A 19400-nucleotide genomic window follows, 5' to 3' on the forward strand; every position below is an offset into this window, starting at 1 on the left:
GCACGCGGGGAGAGACACACAGACGCACGCGGGGAGAGACACACAGACGCACGCGGGGAGAGACACACAGACGCACGCGGGGAGAGACACACAGACGCACGCGGGGAGAGACCCACAGAGAGAGACAGACGCACGCGGGGAGAGACACACAGAGAGAGACAGACGCACGCGGGGAGAGGGAGCGGGACGCACGCGGGGAGAGACACACAGACGCACGCGGGGAGAGACACACAGACGCACGCGGGGAGAGACACACAGAGAGAGACAGACGCACGCGGGGAGAGACACACAGACGCACGCGGGGAGAGACACACAGACGCACGCGGGGAGAGACACACAGACGCACGCGGGGAGAGACACACAGACGCACGCGGGGAGAGACACACAGACGCACGTGGGGAGAGGGAGCGGGACGCACGTGGGGAGAGACACAGACACGCGGGGAGAGACACACAGAGAGAGAGAGACGCACGCGGGGAGAGACACACAGAGAGAGACAGACGCACGCGGGGAGAGACACACAGAGAGAGACAGACGCACGCGGGGAGAGGGAGCGGGACGCACGCGAGGAGAGACACACAGACGCACGCGGGGAGAGACACACGGAGAGAGACAGACGCACGCGGGGAGAGGGAGCGGGACGCACGCGGGGAGAGACACACAGACGCACGCGGGGAGAGACACACAGACGCACGCGGGGAGAGGAAGCGGGACGCCTGCGGGGAGAGACACACAGACGCACGCGGGGAGAGACACACACACACGCACGCACGCGGGGAGAGACACACAGAGAGAGACAGACGCACGTGGGGAGACACACAGACGCACGCGGGGAGAGACACACACACACGCACGCACGCGGGGAGAGACACACAGAGAGAGACAGACGCACGTGGGGAGACACACAGACGCACGCGGGGAGAGACACACAGACGCACGCGGGGAGAGACACACAGAGAGGGAGAGACAGACGCACGCGGGGAGAGACACACACAGACGCATGCGGGAAGAGAGGGAGGGGGGAGAGAGAGCGATAGACGCGCGCGGGGAGAGAGACGCACGCGGGGGGAGAGAGGGAGAGAGACGCACGCGGGGGGAGAGAGACGCACGCGGGAGGAGAGGGAGAGAGAGACGTACGCGGGGGGAGAGAGACGCACGCGGGGGGAGAGAGACGCACGCGGGGGGAGAGAGGGAGAGAGACGCACGCGGGGGGAGAGAGACGCACGCGGGGGGAGAGAGACGCACGCGGGGAGAGAGACGCACGCGGGGAGAGAGACGCACGCGGGGGGAGAGAGGGAGAGAGACGCACGCGGGGGAGAGAGGGAGAGAGACGCACGCGGGGGAGAGAGGGAGAGAGACGCACGCGGGGGAGAGAGGGTGAGAGACGCACGCGGGGGAGAGAGGGTGAGAGACGCACGCGGGGGAGAGAGGGAGAGAGACGCACGCGGGGGGAGAGAGACGCACGCGGGGGGAGAGAGGGAGAGAGACGCACGCGGAGGGAGAGAGACACACGCAGGGGGAGAGAGGGAGAGAGACGCACGCGGGGGGAGAGAGGGAGAGAGACGCACGCGGAGGGAGAGACGCACGCGGGGGGAGAGAGGGAGAGAGACGCACGCGGGGGGAGAGAGGGAGAGAGACGCACGCGGGGGGAGAGACGCACGCGGGGGAGAGAGGGAGAGAGACGCACGCGGGGGGAGAGAGACGCACGCGGGGGGAGAGAGACGCATGCAGGGAGAGAGACGCATGCACACGCAGAGCGGGGGAGAGAGGGACACGCACACGCAGAGAGGGACACGCACACGCAGAGAGGGGGGAGAGGGACACGCGCACGCAGAGAGGGCGAGAGAGGGACACGCACACGCAGAGAGGGCGAGAGAGGGACACGCACACCCAGAGAGAGAGAGGGAGGGAGAGAGGGACACGCGCACACACACACACACAGAGAGGGACACATAGAGAGAGAAACACGCGGGGAGACAGACACACAGAGAGAGGGACGCGGGGAGACAAACTCTCTCCCAGAGAGGGAGAGAGGGACACAGGGAGGGAGGGAGGGAGGGGGGGAGGTGGAGAGAGAGAGATGCAGAGAGAGAGAGAGAGAGAGAGACATAGAGAGAGAGACATAGAGAGAGAGACGGGCAGAGAGAGAGACGGGCAGAGAGAGAGAGAGAGAGACGGGCAGAGAGAGAGAGAGAGAGAGGGGCAGAGAGAGAGAGAGACGGGCAGAGAGAGAGAGAGAGACGGGCAGAGAGAGAGAGAGAGACGGGCAGAGAGAGAGAGAGTGACGGGCAGAGAGAGAGAGAGAGACGGGCATAGAGAGAGAGACGGGCAGAGAGAGAGACGGGCAGAGAGAGACATAGAGAGAGAGAGACGGGCAGAGAGAGAGAGAGACATAGACATAGAGAGAGAGACAGACACGCGGGGAGAGAGACGCGCGCTGCAAGACGGACACAGACAGAGAGAGAGAGACACAGAGAGAGAGAGAGACGCACACGGGGAGACAGACACGCGGGGGGAGAAGCACGGCTGAAGAGACACTGAGAGTCGCTCACAGCCCTGATGGAGCGGCAGGTATCCTAGTGGTTAGAGCGTTGGACTAGTAACCGGAAGGTTGCAAGATCGAATCCCTTAGCTGACAAGGTAAAAATCTGTCATTCTGCCCCTGAACAAGGCAGTTAACCCACTGTGCCTAGGCCGTCATTAAAAATAAGAATTTGTTCTTAACTGACTTGCCTAGTTAAATAAACGTGAAATAAAAATCGAACACTGCCAAGCAGCTCTATACCTGTTTTCCATGTTCCTTTCCTTGTTTTCTATACCTCTCCCCCTCTGTCAGCTCCGGCTACCCATATCTTGTTTATTTTCTTCCCATTTCCTGCTTCCCTGTAATTCCTCTCTTCTGCTTCCAAACTGCTGGGAGCCTGTGTGTGCCAAATCCGTGTCGAAACCTTCAAAGTCCTCTTTCTATCTCCCGACCGCAGTCGAGGCCCCAGCCAACGGCTAACACAGCATAACTCAATTATTAATGGGAAAAGTATCATTTCACATCGGAACGCACACAGCCGGATGAATAATAATTCCAGTAAAATGACAGGGCAATGGGAGCATAAACAGAACTGATTAGCCAATGAGGCACTACTATGTAGTAATGAAGTGAACTAGGGCCGGGACTAGGGCCGCTTCACCATTGCTGAGGGTAGGCCTACAATGCCATGTTTCGCTGATGAGATGGTTAAATAAAAGTGTCTACTTTTAGCAATAAAGAAGCTGTTGTATTTCATTCCATTGTCCTCCAAGTGTTGCTGAATCTCCTGTAAGTCAGTTTGCTCCTCTATTCAGGCACCCTAGTTGGAAAGCGAGGTAGCGGCAGTGGTCCCTTCCCTTTGAGATGGTTAAACAACACATTTCCCAAAAATATTTCAATGTACGCACGTTTAGTCAAATTCAACCCCGCTTTTTATTTCTTATTTTATTATGTTGACGTTAATGTTGAGATGAGCCTTTAGAAGCGTATTTTAATGCATTATGCTAGATACTGTATCAGAGGATCTGTTAATGCCTGATAAGATCAGGTTGATGGTGTTACAGTAATAGAGTACTGAAACAGTCTGATTGGGTGTTATTGTAAGATCATTTTATCCATCAAGCATGTATCATGTCTGATGATGGCTGTGTCATCGGATTCTTTGTTGTAGTTTTGGCACCAGGTCAGTGACCTTCTCTCTCTTTCTCCTCCCAGACCCTCTGGTGAGTCGTTACCATGTCCAGTGGATGCCTGAGTACTGCAGCCATAACGAGACCAGAGGACCAGAGAAATCAGTCACCCAGGTCAGTCCCATCCCCCAAATCATCGTTCTATCAAAGTAAAGCTCATCAGTCCAAGTGTCGGTGGCTGTGTCGACCCATGACTTGATGTGCAGCTCAGTGGTATGCAAATTGCCCGCCAACCTCTCTTGTGGCGGCAGGGTAGCCTAGTGGTTAGAGTGTTGGACTAGTAACCGGAAGGTTGTGAGTTCAAACCCCCGAGCTGACAAGGTACAAATCTGTCGTTCTGCCCCTGAACAGGCAGTTAACCCACTGTTCCCAGGCCGTCATTGAAAATAAGAATTTGTTCTTAACTGACTTGCCTGGTTAAATAAAGGTAAAATTAAAAAAAAAAAAAAAATTAAAATTGTCTGGCATTCTGAAAAGGCATTTTGTCTAAAGAAAAGGACCCACTCAGCGCCTCAGTTCCGTTGTGTAGCTTTGCAGCAAATCAGCAACTGTGGTTTTGGTTATGACTCAGTTGGTGTGGTCAAACGTGGTGCGCTGCCCAATAAAACACATTTACTAAAACAATATTTCCGGTAATGGGGGACCATGCACCCCCGGAATGAGAACATTGGATGCTGGGTGTGTGTGCGTGAGTGTGGTGGGGGTGGGGTTGTGTGGTGCTGGTTGAACTCAGGGCTGTTCTAGGATGGCATAGGCCTGGCAATCAACACATTCTTCAGAGAGCCCTTCTCTGGTTGCTTGGATATACACATCCTTTTTCTATAGTTTCCTGGGAAGGATTCCAGCACAGCGTTGGTCTACGTCTCTTGTGTGCAAACATGGCGCCTTGGTTCATTCATAATCAGAGTTTTTGCATTTGAGAGAGAATACTCAGAGTTATTGACTATTAGGGTAGAACTACATTATTACAAATGAAAGATCTAATTCCATCCACTCAGCAGGAAATGTTCACATTTTCTGGAATAAAGGGACACAGGAGGTGATTTTTAGGTCAATAGTTAATTAATGTCTGAAACAAGTCTGCGGCATTAGAATGCTGCTAAGAATTCCTTAACATTGAGTTGACATGTCATTTTCATTTCAAATTACCCCAAAATGTACTCTTGGTCCTTCGTTATTGTTAAGTGTCCCCTTTGTTTGTGTTACACTTGGAACCCATAGAAAGGATATCATTTTGCATTGTAGTTTGAATGGAGGACTAGTGGATTAACCCCTAACACATGACTGTTCAAAGTGGTTCTGTAATGTGGGCCATGTTTAAGGGCATAGGGAGGGAATCTGATCCTCTCCTTGGATTTCATTATCTGTGGTGGTTCTCAGGGATGTGACCTGGGCGACGTCATGTAAAAGTCACCAAGTCTCAGAACATTTAATGTGTTTCTTGGCTCAGGAGAACTATATCAACCTCCCGGACCTGCTCTTCTCCTGCAAGTACAAAGTCACCGTTCACATGCTCAAGTCCAAGAGGCGTGCCAAGGATGAGAGCACCACCTTTCTCACCCCGTCCTGCGCCACCATCAGGAACAAGAGCCACAAACACATCCCCTGTCCTGGGGAGGGAGGTGAGTCAGCTGCCCAGTACAACCAGTTCATGTTATGCTGATACTCTGATTCTCATTTAACATGATGTCTGACTACAAGGCTCTCCACATGTTAGTTGAAAGAGGCATCCTCTCATATTATGAACATTTACTGTGACTAATTTCTTACCACACCATATCATTTATATTAGCCAAGAACACATGTCCACCAGACCAGTATTTTTCAACATCTTTATTCCCATCTCTCTCTGCAGCCCCTGTTCCCAAAGTGTTGGCTAAGCCAGAGAATCTGACGGCGTCCTTCTCCATCCACGAGGGAAACATCACAGGCAACTTCTTGTGGCGGGTGTCACGGGTCCTGGCCCATCAACGAATCACAGGCTTTCAGGTCACCTGGGCAGAGGTCACCAAAGAGAGCCGACAAAACAGCCTGCCCAACAGCATCATCTCCCAGTCCCAGATCTTGCCTCCAGTAAGTCTGTTTCATTCTCTTTTCAAGTAAATCTATTGTTCCTGTGACAGAACTTCTTATTTGGAAAGTTACATGCAGTCCCTTCAGAGTAGGTTATACCAGGACATATATTAGCAAGGAAGGGAAATGTATATGTTCTTGAGGAAAATTATATAGATTTTTTCCCGAGCTAAAGAATAAGCTCCATCTTCAGCATTTCATTATACAACGCCTGCCAGGAGTGGAGGTATTTTAAGGATACAACTGTGTTGCTCTCTTTACATGAATAACCAGATAAGCATTGGTGAGCAGAGAAACCGAGAGAGATCTGAAGGAGGGGCGTGTCCTGCTAGAAGTTCTCATCCTCCTGTGTGTCATCTACCTTCCCTGCTTCCTCTTTCATCCGGTTTTACATAATCTATCAACAACACGTTCTGTCTGTCTTCTCCGCCCAGCGAGCTGCTTGTAGCTCTGAAAATAAAAACACCCATAACTACACTCAGTTTGTCAGGAAGGGAAAGTGAGAAAACAGGATGCATCTTTGTTTACCCGAATTGAGAGCAGAGGGTGTATGGGGTATAGCCCATGTTACCCAACAGCTAATTCAACATGTTAACATCAGAAGGGACTAAAACTCTAGACTTCTGTGTGGGGAACAAAACGGTTTACTACCTTAAATTCCAAACAAAGTGAACATTGAACAGTCTGTATGTGAGAAAGGTATTCAGACAGTCTTGGAGGACAAATTGAAGTTGATACAACATGGCTGTTAAAATCCTTTACAACTGGAGAAAAAAAAACACATCTTTAGTGTGGGTTCTTAAGAAAAATAAGCAATTTTCTATCAGTTTCAATTTGTCCTTGGAAGTGGCTTAATACCTCTCATGCTGAGTGTCATGTGAAAGATTGTTTTTTACAGTGGCACCAACGATGGTTAATTGTCTTCTCTTGTGCTGTTAACCCTTTCAGGACCATAATCTGCTGGTGGTGTCTAACCTGCGACCAGCCACATACTACAGACTGGAGGTCCAGGTGATAATGTCAGGAGGGGAGGGTCCTGCCTCTGTCAAGACCTTCCAGACCCCCAGTGTGTTACCAGTCCTGCAACACCGTAAGTACCAGCTCACTGACCACTGATCACAACTGTTACTCTCCTCTAGTCAACTACCGGGCTGTGTGCAGGTGGTCTTAAACAGAGATGACGTAGCTCATTGGAGCTGACTCTTCAGTGACATCTTTTGAGGTCATCTGATGAGCATGTTTCTTACATGATCACATAATCCTTTTGATCATTATTCTGAACTTTCATTAGGAACTGATATTGTCATGTTTTTTTTGGTGTGTTGTAGGACCCAGACTCAGGCAGCACCATCCACACCAGAAGCTCTCAGCAGAAAGACATTGAAACCCCTTGGCCCATCAGACCCAGTTTGGCCGGAATCTGTCTCACAGCACCTTCACCCAGGGAGGGAATTCGGTGTGGAACCACACAGCAGACCATGAACTCTGACCCCAACCCATGTGATATGGGTTCACATTCAGGCTGCACAGAATATGCTTTCCCCTCACAGCCCTTTCTGATTCAACCCACTGACTGGGCTCTCTGTACCATACAGTCAGATACATACTCTTATGTAGGACTTTTCTTTAGGACAGGTTGATTCATTCTCCCTTTATTTCACTGAAGGCTTTGTGGGACAGAGACTGAGATGGTTAAGGAGTTCTCAAACTGTTTTCATCCAATAGAACCAGTTACAAAGCAGCAGCATATTATCAATTCCAATTGAATTTCATTAGATAAAATAACTCAAAGGTTGTTAGATTAAAAAAACATTGTTTTTACCATGATATGCAAGCATTTTGTTTGAATATCTTAGTAACTTAAAAGGGTTGGGAGGTTTAAATAAATATTATAAAAAATATTATCCGTATTATTTTCCAATACCGTCAATACCATTTTTTTTTTTTTAAATACATTTGAATATGAGTACTTTTTAAATTAATACCTGCATTCAACTTGTGCACTAGGTAATAGATACAGCAGATCGTGTTTATAATTTCACCTGTTAGATGATGTTTCATTATGAAGCTTAAGGTACTAGTTTCTCAAAACAGCTGTTTGAGCCAGTCACGTGTGTTTGTTTACAGAGAAGCACAACGAGCAAAATGGGAGCTTCGTGAGGTACGTCACTCCTGCAGCGCAACTTAAGTGAGGTGATCAAGTTACACTTGTATGAAATTCTGTAGTAATATTTGCCAGCTAAATATCTTATAACTTTTAAGTTAACTATCTGAGATGTGCCAAAAAAAATATTTCCAGTTTGGTTTTGCTAATTTGTTCATTTGAGCTAAGTGGCTAACGTTAGCTTGCTAGATCAAGCTTCTTGGTAACCGCAGCAGAGACAATCCCCACCTGGATTAGGATCCCTGCTGTCTAATATTTGTTTTATGCGTTTTGCGTTACTTTCATAACGTTATGCGCTAGGTTGTCTGTTTTAGTAGTAAATGTTCACATGCGCTCGTTAGCATTTACCTAACATCCGATATGAGGATTTCTTAGTACTTGTTAACATTTTGGTAAGCTACATGTGTTGGGCTTAAATTTTTTTTTTTTAAAAAGCAATTTGTTAAAAATAGCGGCCATTTTGTGCACTACCGGTTATACCGCAAAACCCGGGATGGCACAAGCACGGTATGGATGTCTGGATACCACCCAACCCTAGTAACTACATTGAAGACACTTGAATAACAGTTCGGAAAATGCCATACAATTGTAAAACACAATCATGTATTCATTGAGAAAGGAGTGTTGAAATTCACCTATTTATTTTGTTTTACCAAGTAAGTAAAACAATGTCCCTTAGGCACAATGGAACTAAAACCAGTGTAGTTTAACCCAGAATACTTCCCATAGTATGTTGCATGTAGAAGTGCATTCAGTGCTTGACTTGGGCAGGTAGCGGCACCTCAAATGTTCTACTGCTTGAGCTCCTGTTCTTCTTATAGAATCAAAAGTATTGTGGCGCTCCTGCACCTAAATACAGACAGTATCAGCACCCAAAATGAGTACTGCCACCTATTTCCATCCAAGTCAAGCACTGAGTACATTTGATTTTAAAATGTAAATGAATTACTAGCTTCAACTTGAATGCTTGTAAAGGTTTTGCATGTCAAACATGAGTGTTGTGTAGGCATAAATACATCTGTGTTACCTCTAATATGTTAGCAATATTTCATTAACAGAGAATTATATGGGGAATAATATGTCATGCTTATTAATGAAATTATAACTGTGGAAATGATGGAATTGTATGTTATTGGCTGTAGAAATATGTGTTGTGGAACAGTCAGTGAATGTCTATTTATTTATGTCTGTGTGTGTGTGTGTTTTTAGTCGAGTTTTTGATCCGGCAAAACATCTTGTAAAGACATTTTGTAAAAATGGAATTGTAAATATAGTCTCATGTTACATGTTATTTTTCCATGGTAGAAACTGTAGAAATTGTTAAGTAATAAAATAATCCTTAACCTATTCCTTATGCTTTTCCTGCTTATTTGAAATTACTATGAGAAATGAGTCAATATGAAATGGAGTATATTCTCTAAACATTAGACTATTTGGCAGATGCTGGTGCTTATGTTGGCTGTGTATTCCATAATGCCAGACTCCAACACAGCATATTCACTGATCTACCCAGGAGCTTGAGACATGCACTCAAACAGTCCAAATAAACAGATCATTCAGAGCTTACCAGCAAGCCATGCCCGGAGTTTGATGGCCTGGACATAATACTCTCCTTTAGACGACAGTATTGTGCCCTGCCAGTTAATTCAAGTGTACTGTTAGTATTTGAACAGCTTTAAATCCATATTTTCTCAATCCCTTCACCTTTCCAATATGCTGTGGAATGTTAACATTATTGCGAGTAAATAAAGGCTGGTGTGTGAGAACACCGTACATGAAAGCGATCAAAATGAGGATGGTATGCCAGAGGTTTGAGGTGTTTTCCTTTCAGTTTTTATATTGATCATACCTCAGATGCTATTGCTACTTAGGGATCCTCCCCTTTTAAAAAAAAAAATTCACCTAAAATGACATACCCAAATGCAAATTCTTAACAAATCAGATTTTATTAGTCACATGCGCCGAATACAACAGGTATTGTAGACCTTACAGTGTAATGCTTACTTACGAGCCCCTAACCAACAATGCAGTTTCAAAAAATACATAAGAATAAGTGATTAAAGTAACAAGTAATTAAAGAGCAGCAGTGAAAGAACAATAGCGAGACTATATTCTGGTTGGTGTACCGATGCAGATTAAATGTGTGGGGGCGCCGGTTATTTGAAGTTGTATGTGCAGTTGAAGTCAAAAGGTTAGAGTCATTAAAACTCGTTTTTCAACCACTCCAGAAATGTCTTGTTATCAAACTATAGTTTTGGCAAATCGGTTAGGACATCTACTTTGTGCATGACACAAGTCATTTTTCCAACAATTGTTTACAGACAGATTGTTTCACTTATAATTCACTGTATCACAATTCCAGTGGGTCAGAAGTTAGCATACACTACATTGACTGTGCCTTGCAGGTGTACCTGTGGATGTATTTCAAGGCCTACCTTCAAACTCGGTGCCTCTTTGCTTGACATCATGGGAAAATCAAAAGAAATCAGCCAAGACCTCAGAAAAAAAATGTAGACCTCCACAAGTCTGGTTCATCCTTGGGAGCAATTTCGAAATGCCTGAAGGCAACACGTTCATCTGCACAAACAATAGTACGCAAGTATTAACACCATGGGACAACGCAGCCGTCATACTGCTCAGGAAGGAGACACGTTATGTCTCCTAGAGATGAACGTACTTTGGTGCAAAAAGTGCAAATCAATCCCAGAACAACAGCAAAGTACTTTGTGAAGATGCTGGAGGGAACAGGTACAAAAGTCTCTATATCCACAGTAAAACAAGTCCTATATCGACATAACCTGAAAGGCTGCTCAGCAAGGAAGAAGCCACTGCTCCAAAACCAGCATAAAAAAGCCAGACTACGGTTTGCAACTGCACATGGGGACAAAGATCGTACTTTTTGGAGAAATGTCCTCTGGTCTGATGAAACAAAAATAGAACTGTTTGGCCATAATGACCATCATTATCTTTGGAGGATAAAGCTGGAGGCTTGCTGAAAAACACCATCCCAACCATGAAGCACGGAGTTGTCAGCATCATGTTGTGGGTGTGCTTTGCTGCAGGAGGGACTGGTGCACTTCACAAAATAGATGGCAGTGTGAGGAAGGAAAATTATGTGGATATATTGAAGTGACATCTCAAGACATCAGTCAGGATGAGCCGGCAGATAGCCTGGTGGTTAGAGAGTTGGAATAGTAACCGGAAGGTTGTAAGATCAAATCCCCGAGCTGACAAGGTCGAAATCTGTTCCTAGGCCGTCATTTAACATTTTTTTAAAAAAATAGGAACTTGTTCTTAACTGACTTGCCTAGTTAAATAAACGTAAAATACATTTTACAAGCTTGGTTGCAAATGCGTCTTCCAAATGGACAATGACCTCAAGCATACTTCCGAAGTTGTGGCAAAATGGATTTAAGGACAACAAAGTCAAGGCATTGGAGTGGCCATCACAAAGCCCTTTCCTCAATCCTATAAAAAAATGTGTGGGCAGAACTGCAAAAGCGTTTGTGAGCAATGAGGCCTACAAACCTGACTCAGTTACAACAGCTCTGTCAGGAGGGATGGGCCAAAATTCACCCAATTTATTGTGGGAAGCTTGTGGAAGGCTACCCAAAATGTTTGACCAAAGTTATACAATTTAAAGGCAATGCGACCAAATACTAATTGAGTGTATGTAATCTTCTGACCCACTAGGAATGTGATGAAAGAAATAAAAACTGAAATAAATCATTCTCTCTACTATTATTCTGACATTTCACATTTTTTAAATAAAGTGGCGGTCCTAACTGACCCAAGACAGGGAATTTTTACTAGGATTCATCTCAGGAATTTTGAAAAACTGAGTTTAAATGTATTTGGTCAAGGTGTATGTAAACTTCTGACTTCAACTGTACATGTATTTAGAGTTATTGAAGTGACCATGCATAGATGACAACAGAGAGTAGCGGTGGTGTAAAGAATAGTCTGGGTAGCTATTTGACTATATGTTCAGGAGTCTTATGGGCGTAGAAGCTGTTTAGAAGCCTCTTGATACCATTTGAAAGGAAACACTTTGACGTTTGTGGAAATGTGAAATGAATGTAGGAGAGTGTAACATATTAGATCTGGTAAAAGATAATTCAAAGAAAAAAACATGTTTTTTTGTAAAAAAAATTGTACCATCTCTGAAATGGAAGTGAAAGGCCATAATGTATTATTCCAATTTTGGTTTTGGCCACTAGATGGAAGCAGTATATGTTCTTGCCACAAAATGGACTTGGTCTTTGCATTCCAGGTGACTACCTCATGAAGCTTGTTGAGAGAATGCCAAGAGTGTGCAAAGCTGTCATCAAGGCAAAGGGTGGCTACTTTGAAGAATGTAAAATATATAATATATTTTGAGTTGTTTAAAACTTTTTTGGTTGCTACATGATTCCATATGTGTTATTTCATAGTTTCATGTCTTCACTATTATTCTACACCAAAAAATAAAGAACAACCATTGAATGAGTAGGTGTGTCCAAACCTTTTACTGGTACTGTATATATACATATATATATTTTTTTTTACATGTAAACACCTCACAGGATTGGCCAAGTGTGGCCTGATTCAGTTTTACATAGTCTGAACATTCTGATGTTGGATTGAATGACCCAATATGTTACTCTTGGCTAGCCCTTTTGCCCCTAGTAATGTCTACAATGCTGTTTTAGACCACATATTCTAGTTTTCTTTTCATGTAACTCTGTGTTGTTGTCTGTGTTGCACTGCTTTGCTTTATCTTTGCCAGGTCGCAGTTGCAAATGAGAACTTGTTCTCAACTAGCCTACCTGGTTTAAATAAACGTGAAAAAAAAATGTAAAAAAATATATATACACAACTGACAGACAGTCGATTAGCTCTCCCACAGACTGCCAAGTGTTCTGTGCACATGGGTTTTATAATGCCATGGCCTCAAGCTATTATCAATTACTGTTAATTAACGCAATATCATTATCAAGAAGTATGAACATTCTACTGTTTTGTAGTATATCAATATTCATGTACATTACAAGATTCATATACTACGTATTGCCAGGGCTTCAATCTCCGTTGCCATGCCTATGTGTGTGTTTCAAGTATTATTTGTTACATGCAAAGTGAAATTCTTAATTTGCAAGACCTTCCCAACAATGCAGTTTTCAAGATCAAAATTGTATAACTAAACCAGGAGAAATAAGAGAGGAAGCTAAATACAGGGTCCGTGCCAGTACCGCATTTACAATGTGCAGGGATACTGGAGTTGTTGAGGTAGATAATAACATGTAGGCAGGGATTAGAAGTTTGTGTGTGCGTGCACACGTTTGTGTGTGTGTGCGCACTGTGTATCTTTAACCACTTCCTCTGTGCCAACAGATGCCCTAGAAGTCTAGACTGTAGACGATTGGCCGTTGCCCCTCTAAGGATGTCCACAATTCCAAATGTGTCACACCCTGGTCGAAGTATTTTGTGTTTATCTTTATTTATTTGGTCAGGCCAGGGTGTGGCATGGGTTTTTGTAGGTGGTATGTATGGGGATTGTAGCTAGTGGGGTGTTCTAGCTAAGTCTATGGCTGTCTGAAGTGGTTCTCAATCAGAGGCAGGTGTTTATCGTTGTCTCTGATTGGGAACCATATTTAGGCAGCCATATTCTTTGAGTTTGTCGTGGGTGATTGTCCTTAGTGTCCTGATGTCATTGTTCTGTGTTAGGATACACAAGTATAGGCTGTTTCGGTTTTCGTTAAGTTTATTGTTTTGGTAGTGTTTGTGTTTAGTGTGTTACTTCCTTAAACATGGATTGCAATAGACACGCCGCATTTTGGAGTCTCCCGCCTGTTCAGCGCAGCCAGAGCCTCTCTTCTCTACTGCGCTATCGGAGTCTCCCGACTGTTCAGCGCAGCCAGAGCCTTTCTACTCTCCTGCGCTGCCGGAGTCTCCCGCCTGTTCAGCGTAGCCAGAGCCTTTCTGCTCTCCTGCGCTGCCGGAGTCTCCCGCCTGTTCAGCGCAGCCAGAGCCTTTCTGCTCTCCTGCGCTGCCGGAATCTCCCGCCTGTTCTGCGCAGCCGGAGCCTCTCTCCTCTCCTGCGCTGTCGGAGTCTCCCGCCTGTTCAGCGCAGCCAGAACTGCCAGTCTGCATGAAGCAGCCCGAGCTGCCAGCCTGCAAGGAGCTGCCAGTCTGCAAGGAGCTGCCAGTCTGCAAGGAGCTGCCAGTCTGCAAGGAGCTGCCAGCCTGCAAGGAGCTACCAGTCTGCAAGGAGCTGCCAGCCTGCAAGGAGCTGTCAGTCTGCATGGAGCCGCCAGAGCTGCCTGTCTGCAGGATGCCGCTAAAGCTGCCAGTCTGCAAGGAGCTGCCAGTCTGCAAGGAGCTGCCAGCCTGCAAGGAGCTGCCAGCCTGCAAGGAGCTGCCAGTCTGCAAGGAGCTGCCAGTCTGCAAGGAGCTGTCAGTCTGCATGGAGCAGCCTGAGCTGTCAGTCTGCATGGAGCAGCCTGAGCTGTCCGTCTGCATGAAGCAGCCCGAGCTGTCAGTTTGCAAGGAGCAGCCAGAACTGTCAGTCTACATGAAGCAGCCAGAGCTGCCAGTCTGCAAGGAGCTGCCAGTCTGCAAGGAGCTGCCAGTCTGCAAGGAGCTGCCAGTCTGCAAGGAGCTGCCAGTCTGCAAGGAGCTGCCAGCCTGCATGGAGCTGCCAGTCTGCAAGGAGCCGCCAGAGCTGCCTGTCTGCAGGATGCCGCCAGAGCTGCCAGTCTGCAAGGAGCCGTCAGAGCTGCATGGAGCTGCCAGTCTGCAAGGAGCCGCCAGAGCTGCCTGTCTGCAGGATGCCGCCAGAGCTGCCAGTCTGCAAGGAGCCGTCAGAGCTGCCAGTCTGCAAGGAGCCGCCAGAGCTGCCAGTTAGCATGGAGCAGCCAGGGCCGCCAGTCAGCATGGAGCAGCCAGTCAGCATGGAGCAGCCAGAGCTGCCAGTCGGCATGGAGCTGCCAGTCAGTATGGAGCAGCCAGAGCCGCCAGTCAGCATGGAGCAGCCAGTCAGCATGGAGCAGCCAGAGCTGCCAGTCGGCATGAAGCTGCCAGTCAGCATGGAGCAGCCAGAGCAGCCAGTCAGCATGGAGCAGCCAGTCATCATGGAGCAGCCAGTCAGCATGGAGCAGCCAGAGCTGCCAGTCGACCAGACTCTCCCAGATCTGCCAGTCGACCAGACTCTCCCAGATCTGCCAGTCGACCAGACTCTCCCAGATCTGCCAGTCGACCAGACTCTCCCAGATCTGCCAGTCGACCAGACTCTCCCAGATCTGCCAGTCGACCAGACTCTCCCAGATCTGCCAGTCGACCAGACTCTCCCAGATCTGCCAGTCGACCAGACTCTCCCAGATCTGCCAGTCGACCAGACTCTTCCAGATCTGCCAGTCGGCCAGGATCTGGTAGATTCATCAACCTGCCTGAGCTTCCCCTCAGTCCCGAGCTGCCTCAGTCCCGAGCTGCCCCTCAGTCCCGAGCTGCTCCTCAGTCCAGTGGGGTTCTGGGTGAGGACTACTAGGCCATGGTCGGCAGCGAGGGTGGACTATCCAGGGACGCGAGGAGAGGGGACTAAGACATTGATTGAGTGGGGTCCACATCCCGCGCCGGAGCCGCCACCATGGACAGACGCCCACCCGGACCCTCCCTATTGTTTTGAGGTGCATTCGGGAGTCCGCACCTTAGGGGGGGGGGGTTCTGTCACACCCTGGTCGAAGTATTTTGTGTTTATCTTTATTTATTTGGTCAGGCCAGGGTGTGGCATGGGTTTTTGTAGGTGGTATGTATGGGGATTGTAGCTAGTGGGGTGTTCTAGCTAAGTCTATGGCTGTCTGAAGTGGTTCTCAATCAGAGGCAGGTGTTTATCGTTGTCTCTGATTGGGAACCATATTTAGGCAGCCATATTCTTTGAGTTTGTCGTGGGTGATTGTCCTTAGTGTCCTGCTGTCATTGTTCTGTGTTAGGATACACAAGTATAGGCTGTTTCGGTTTTCGTTAAGTTTATTGTTTTGGTAGTGTTTGTGTTTAGTGTGTTACTTCCTTAAACATGGATTGCAATAGACACGCCGTATTTTGGTCCGACTCTCCTTCTCATCAAGAAAACCGTTACAAAATGGTCAAGACCCAGCACTTTCTACAGTCAGCAGCTAGCTAATTATTCTGAGCCCTGCCTTACACCCCTTCAGAACCTCTCTCTTTCTGCAGTAGGTCAGTGGCTGTGCTATGGCAGTGGCTGGCCTTTCTCCTCTAAGGATGTTGTTTATGTACAGCTCTAGTATATCACAAGAGATTAGTTCCTCTGTCCATGGACGCTAATCCTCCACTGTGCTGCTCTATGCTTCAGGAGCCTGTCCAGTGTTTAGCCAAGGCCTCTTTTCTCTGTGAGTCAGACCAGCTCCCTTTCAGCTTTTCACAGTCCTCTCCACAAACACACCAAATACCACTGCACTCAAATGTGAAAACCTTAAAACAAAGGCCTCCCATCTCCTTTGAGCCATGCTTCACTAAAGTCCAAGTCCAAGGACATAAAATGAATAAAAATTGCAACAACTAAATAAAAGTCTTGTTGTTGGACACAAAAGCTTTGTCTCGGTCACTACAAGCCCAGAGAGAGTTTATTCACTTTGTATGACATTACAAGCCTGATGTTCCAGGCTGGGGGATATTGTTTTCCATTCAAACATATTTTGGTAAACAATATTATCCTTTTGGACTGCTTGAATAATCACGGCCAGTCAAATATTTACCCTTCTGTTCGCTGACATTTGTCTTTTTGATTAACCCATCAGAGTCTACGCCCTGTCTAAACCGTGGGGGAGGTTCTACTAAAATATATGGAATTGAAAGAAGGTCAAATCAAGGATCATTTAGCTATTTGGTTTTGAATTTTAAGACCCCTTGAAGTATCCCAAAAATATATCAAAAAGTGATTTGATGAAAGATTTTTTTTGGCCTCACTGCTATTAGTCCACACAAACGCATCGAATGTCAGATTAACTACATGAAACAACAGATAGTCCCAAAGAATATCAGAAGGAAGTTTGTTCTGAAGTGTCTATCCTATATCTAAGAGATATATGAAAGATCAGTTAAACATTTGTATTTAACCCCATATTTTTGCAATTCATTATTCCTCCTCTCTTACAGTTGGCACGATGCATTCGGGCAGGTAGCGTTCTCCTGGCATCCGCCAAACTCAGATTTGTCCGTCAAACTGCCAGATGGTGAAGCATGATTCATCACTCCAGGGAACGCGTTTCCACTGCTCCAGAGTCCAATGGCGGCGAGCTTTACACCACTTCAGCCAACGCTTGGCATTGAGCATAGTGATCTTAGGGTTGAGTGCGGCTGCGCGGCCATGGAAACCCATTTCATGAAGCTCCCATCTAACATTTATTGTGCTGATGTTGCTTCTCATCGTGCACCAGCGTGCACCAGCGACTCCTGTGGCGGGCCGGGCGCAGTACGCGCTAACCAAGGTTGCACGGTGTAGCCTCCGACACATTGGTGCGGCTGGCTTCCGGGTTGGATGCGCTCTGTGTTAAGAAGCAGTGCGGCTGGGTGGGTTGTGTATTGGAGGACGCATGACTTTCAACCTTCGTCTCTCCCGAGCCCGTACGGGAGTTGTAGCGATGAGACAAGATAGCAGCTACTACAACAATTGGGGAGAAAAAGGGCTAAAAAAAACTTTGGACAAAAAATTATGTACTTTTTACTCCATCCCTGACACCCAAAAGTACTGAATGCTTAGCAGCACAGGGACATGGTTCAATTCACAGACTTATCAAGAGAACATCCCTTGTCATCCCCACTGCCTCTGATTTGGCGGACTCACAAATGCTTTATTTTAAATTAAGTCTGAGTGTTGGAGTGTGCCCTTGCCTATACATAAATGTAAAAAATAATAAAATTGTGCTGTCTGGTTGGCTTGACATAAGGAATAAGAGATTATTTATACTTTTACTTTTGATACTTAAGTATATCTAAAACCAAATACTTTTAGACTTTTACTCAAGTAGCATTATTTTAGTGGGTGACTTTCACTTTCACTTGAGTCATTTTTAATAAGGCATCTTTAATTTGACAATTTCCACCACTGCAGTATTGGGGTTGGGGCCCTCTAATATAGGACTCTTGCTCAACAGTAATTTCCCATTCATTGTTCATTTTACTAGGCAGTCAGTTAAGAACAAATCTTATTTGCAATGGTGGCCTACCCCGGCCAAACCCGGACGACGTTGGACCAATTGTGCACCACCCTATGGGACTCCCAATCATGGCTGGTTGTGATACAGCCTGGAATCGAACCAGGGTCTGTAACGTGGCCTCTAGCACTGAGATGCAGTGCCTTAGACCGCTGTGCCGCTCGGGAGCCCATTGTCACTCGTCAAGTTACAATTATGATTGGTAGTCTTAATGAGTTGAATGCGCACATGTCTATTCCCATGTGAGTTCCATGTCAGTTCCATTGCCAATGATTGAGCGTGGTATTCTTTTTAGATCACAAACATCTGGAACAATTCCATTTCCATTGGATGCTTATGAATGGTTGGACTGGAATATATTGTCTGAGATTGATGCAAAGTAACTTGAATGTTGTTCTTTCTCCATTAGAGCAGGCAAATATTGCTGTAATGTTGCGTGCTGGTGGGAACTCTGACCTTGCCCAGGGCTGTGGGGTGTTTTTGGTTAGATTCTGGTTGAGCAGGACCAGGCTAGGGAGGTGCAGATGAAAAACCTTCTGTCAGGCCGGGAGGATGCTCAGCTGTAGTCTAATGAAGACCAGAACACGTATGGACGTATAGAGACTTCACTACGTGCCTGGCAGACATGATACAACTGTAAGACAAATAATATGTCTGCGGAGAGGGTTAGCAGAAATACCAAGAGGGGGCTTGTTACCAGGCACTTAAGAAGTAAGCTTAAGAATGTATTGGGGTCATGCCAGGATTCGATGACCTTCCGATTTCAAGAGTTTTCATTTCTGTAAGGCACTCTGTCACTGCAGAAACACACAAAAAATAAGTATGTTATACACAGAATACTGTATGGAACCTAAAGGACACATGAAAAGACACATAAAATGGTAATACATGTCTATCTGAATTCCCTTGACCCTTGGATAGATCCATATTCAGAACTCAGCACACTTGTTGAGGGTATTGGTTTTTGTTGAGACTAGCTACATTTTACAAACATTTTGGGAACGTTATCGGTGTTGTGTAACCTTATTCTATAATCACACAGGTGATCCACCTCCTTTTGGGAGCAACACTTCTCGCATTTCAGCCACTATCCTATTTTGTCAAATTACAAACACACAATGTCAGGAGGACCTGCCATTGAGTTCCTCAAGGTCAAAGGTAAACAAGAGGTCCATTGAGTTCCTCAAGGTCAAAGGTAAACAATAGGTCCATTGAGTTCCTCATACTTAGGGTCAAAGGTA

At 46.4% G+C, this 19400-nt stretch overlaps 1 protein-coding gene across 1 annotated transcript in view; it reads left to right on the top strand.

Moving 5' to 3' along the window:
• The window catches only part of LOC110520433 (anosmin-1), a 66498-nt gene extending 57200 nt beyond the window's left edge, over nucleotides 1-9298 (top strand). The window contains exons 10-14 of the mRNA XM_021597749.3: nucleotides 3740-3828; nucleotides 5165-5336; nucleotides 5570-5787; nucleotides 6736-6877; nucleotides 7116-9298. Coding sequence (XP_021453424.3) covers nucleotides 3740-3828; nucleotides 5165-5336; nucleotides 5570-5787; nucleotides 6736-6877; nucleotides 7116-7171 — 677 coding nt within the window. The 3' untranslated portion in view covers nucleotides 7172-9298. The remainder of the gene's footprint in view (nucleotides 1-3739; nucleotides 3829-5164; nucleotides 5337-5569; nucleotides 5788-6735; nucleotides 6878-7115) is intronic.
• The last annotated feature ends 10102 nt before the right edge of the window (nucleotides 9299-19400 follow it).

The sequence above is a fragment of the Oncorhynchus mykiss genome, chromosome 3 (genome assembly GCF_057628025.1).
Source record: "Oncorhynchus mykiss isolate SJ-2025 chromosome 3, ASM5762802v1, whole genome shotgun sequence".
In the NCBI taxonomy this organism is placed as follows: domain Eukaryota; kingdom Metazoa; phylum Chordata; class Actinopteri; order Salmoniformes; family Salmonidae; genus Oncorhynchus; species Oncorhynchus mykiss.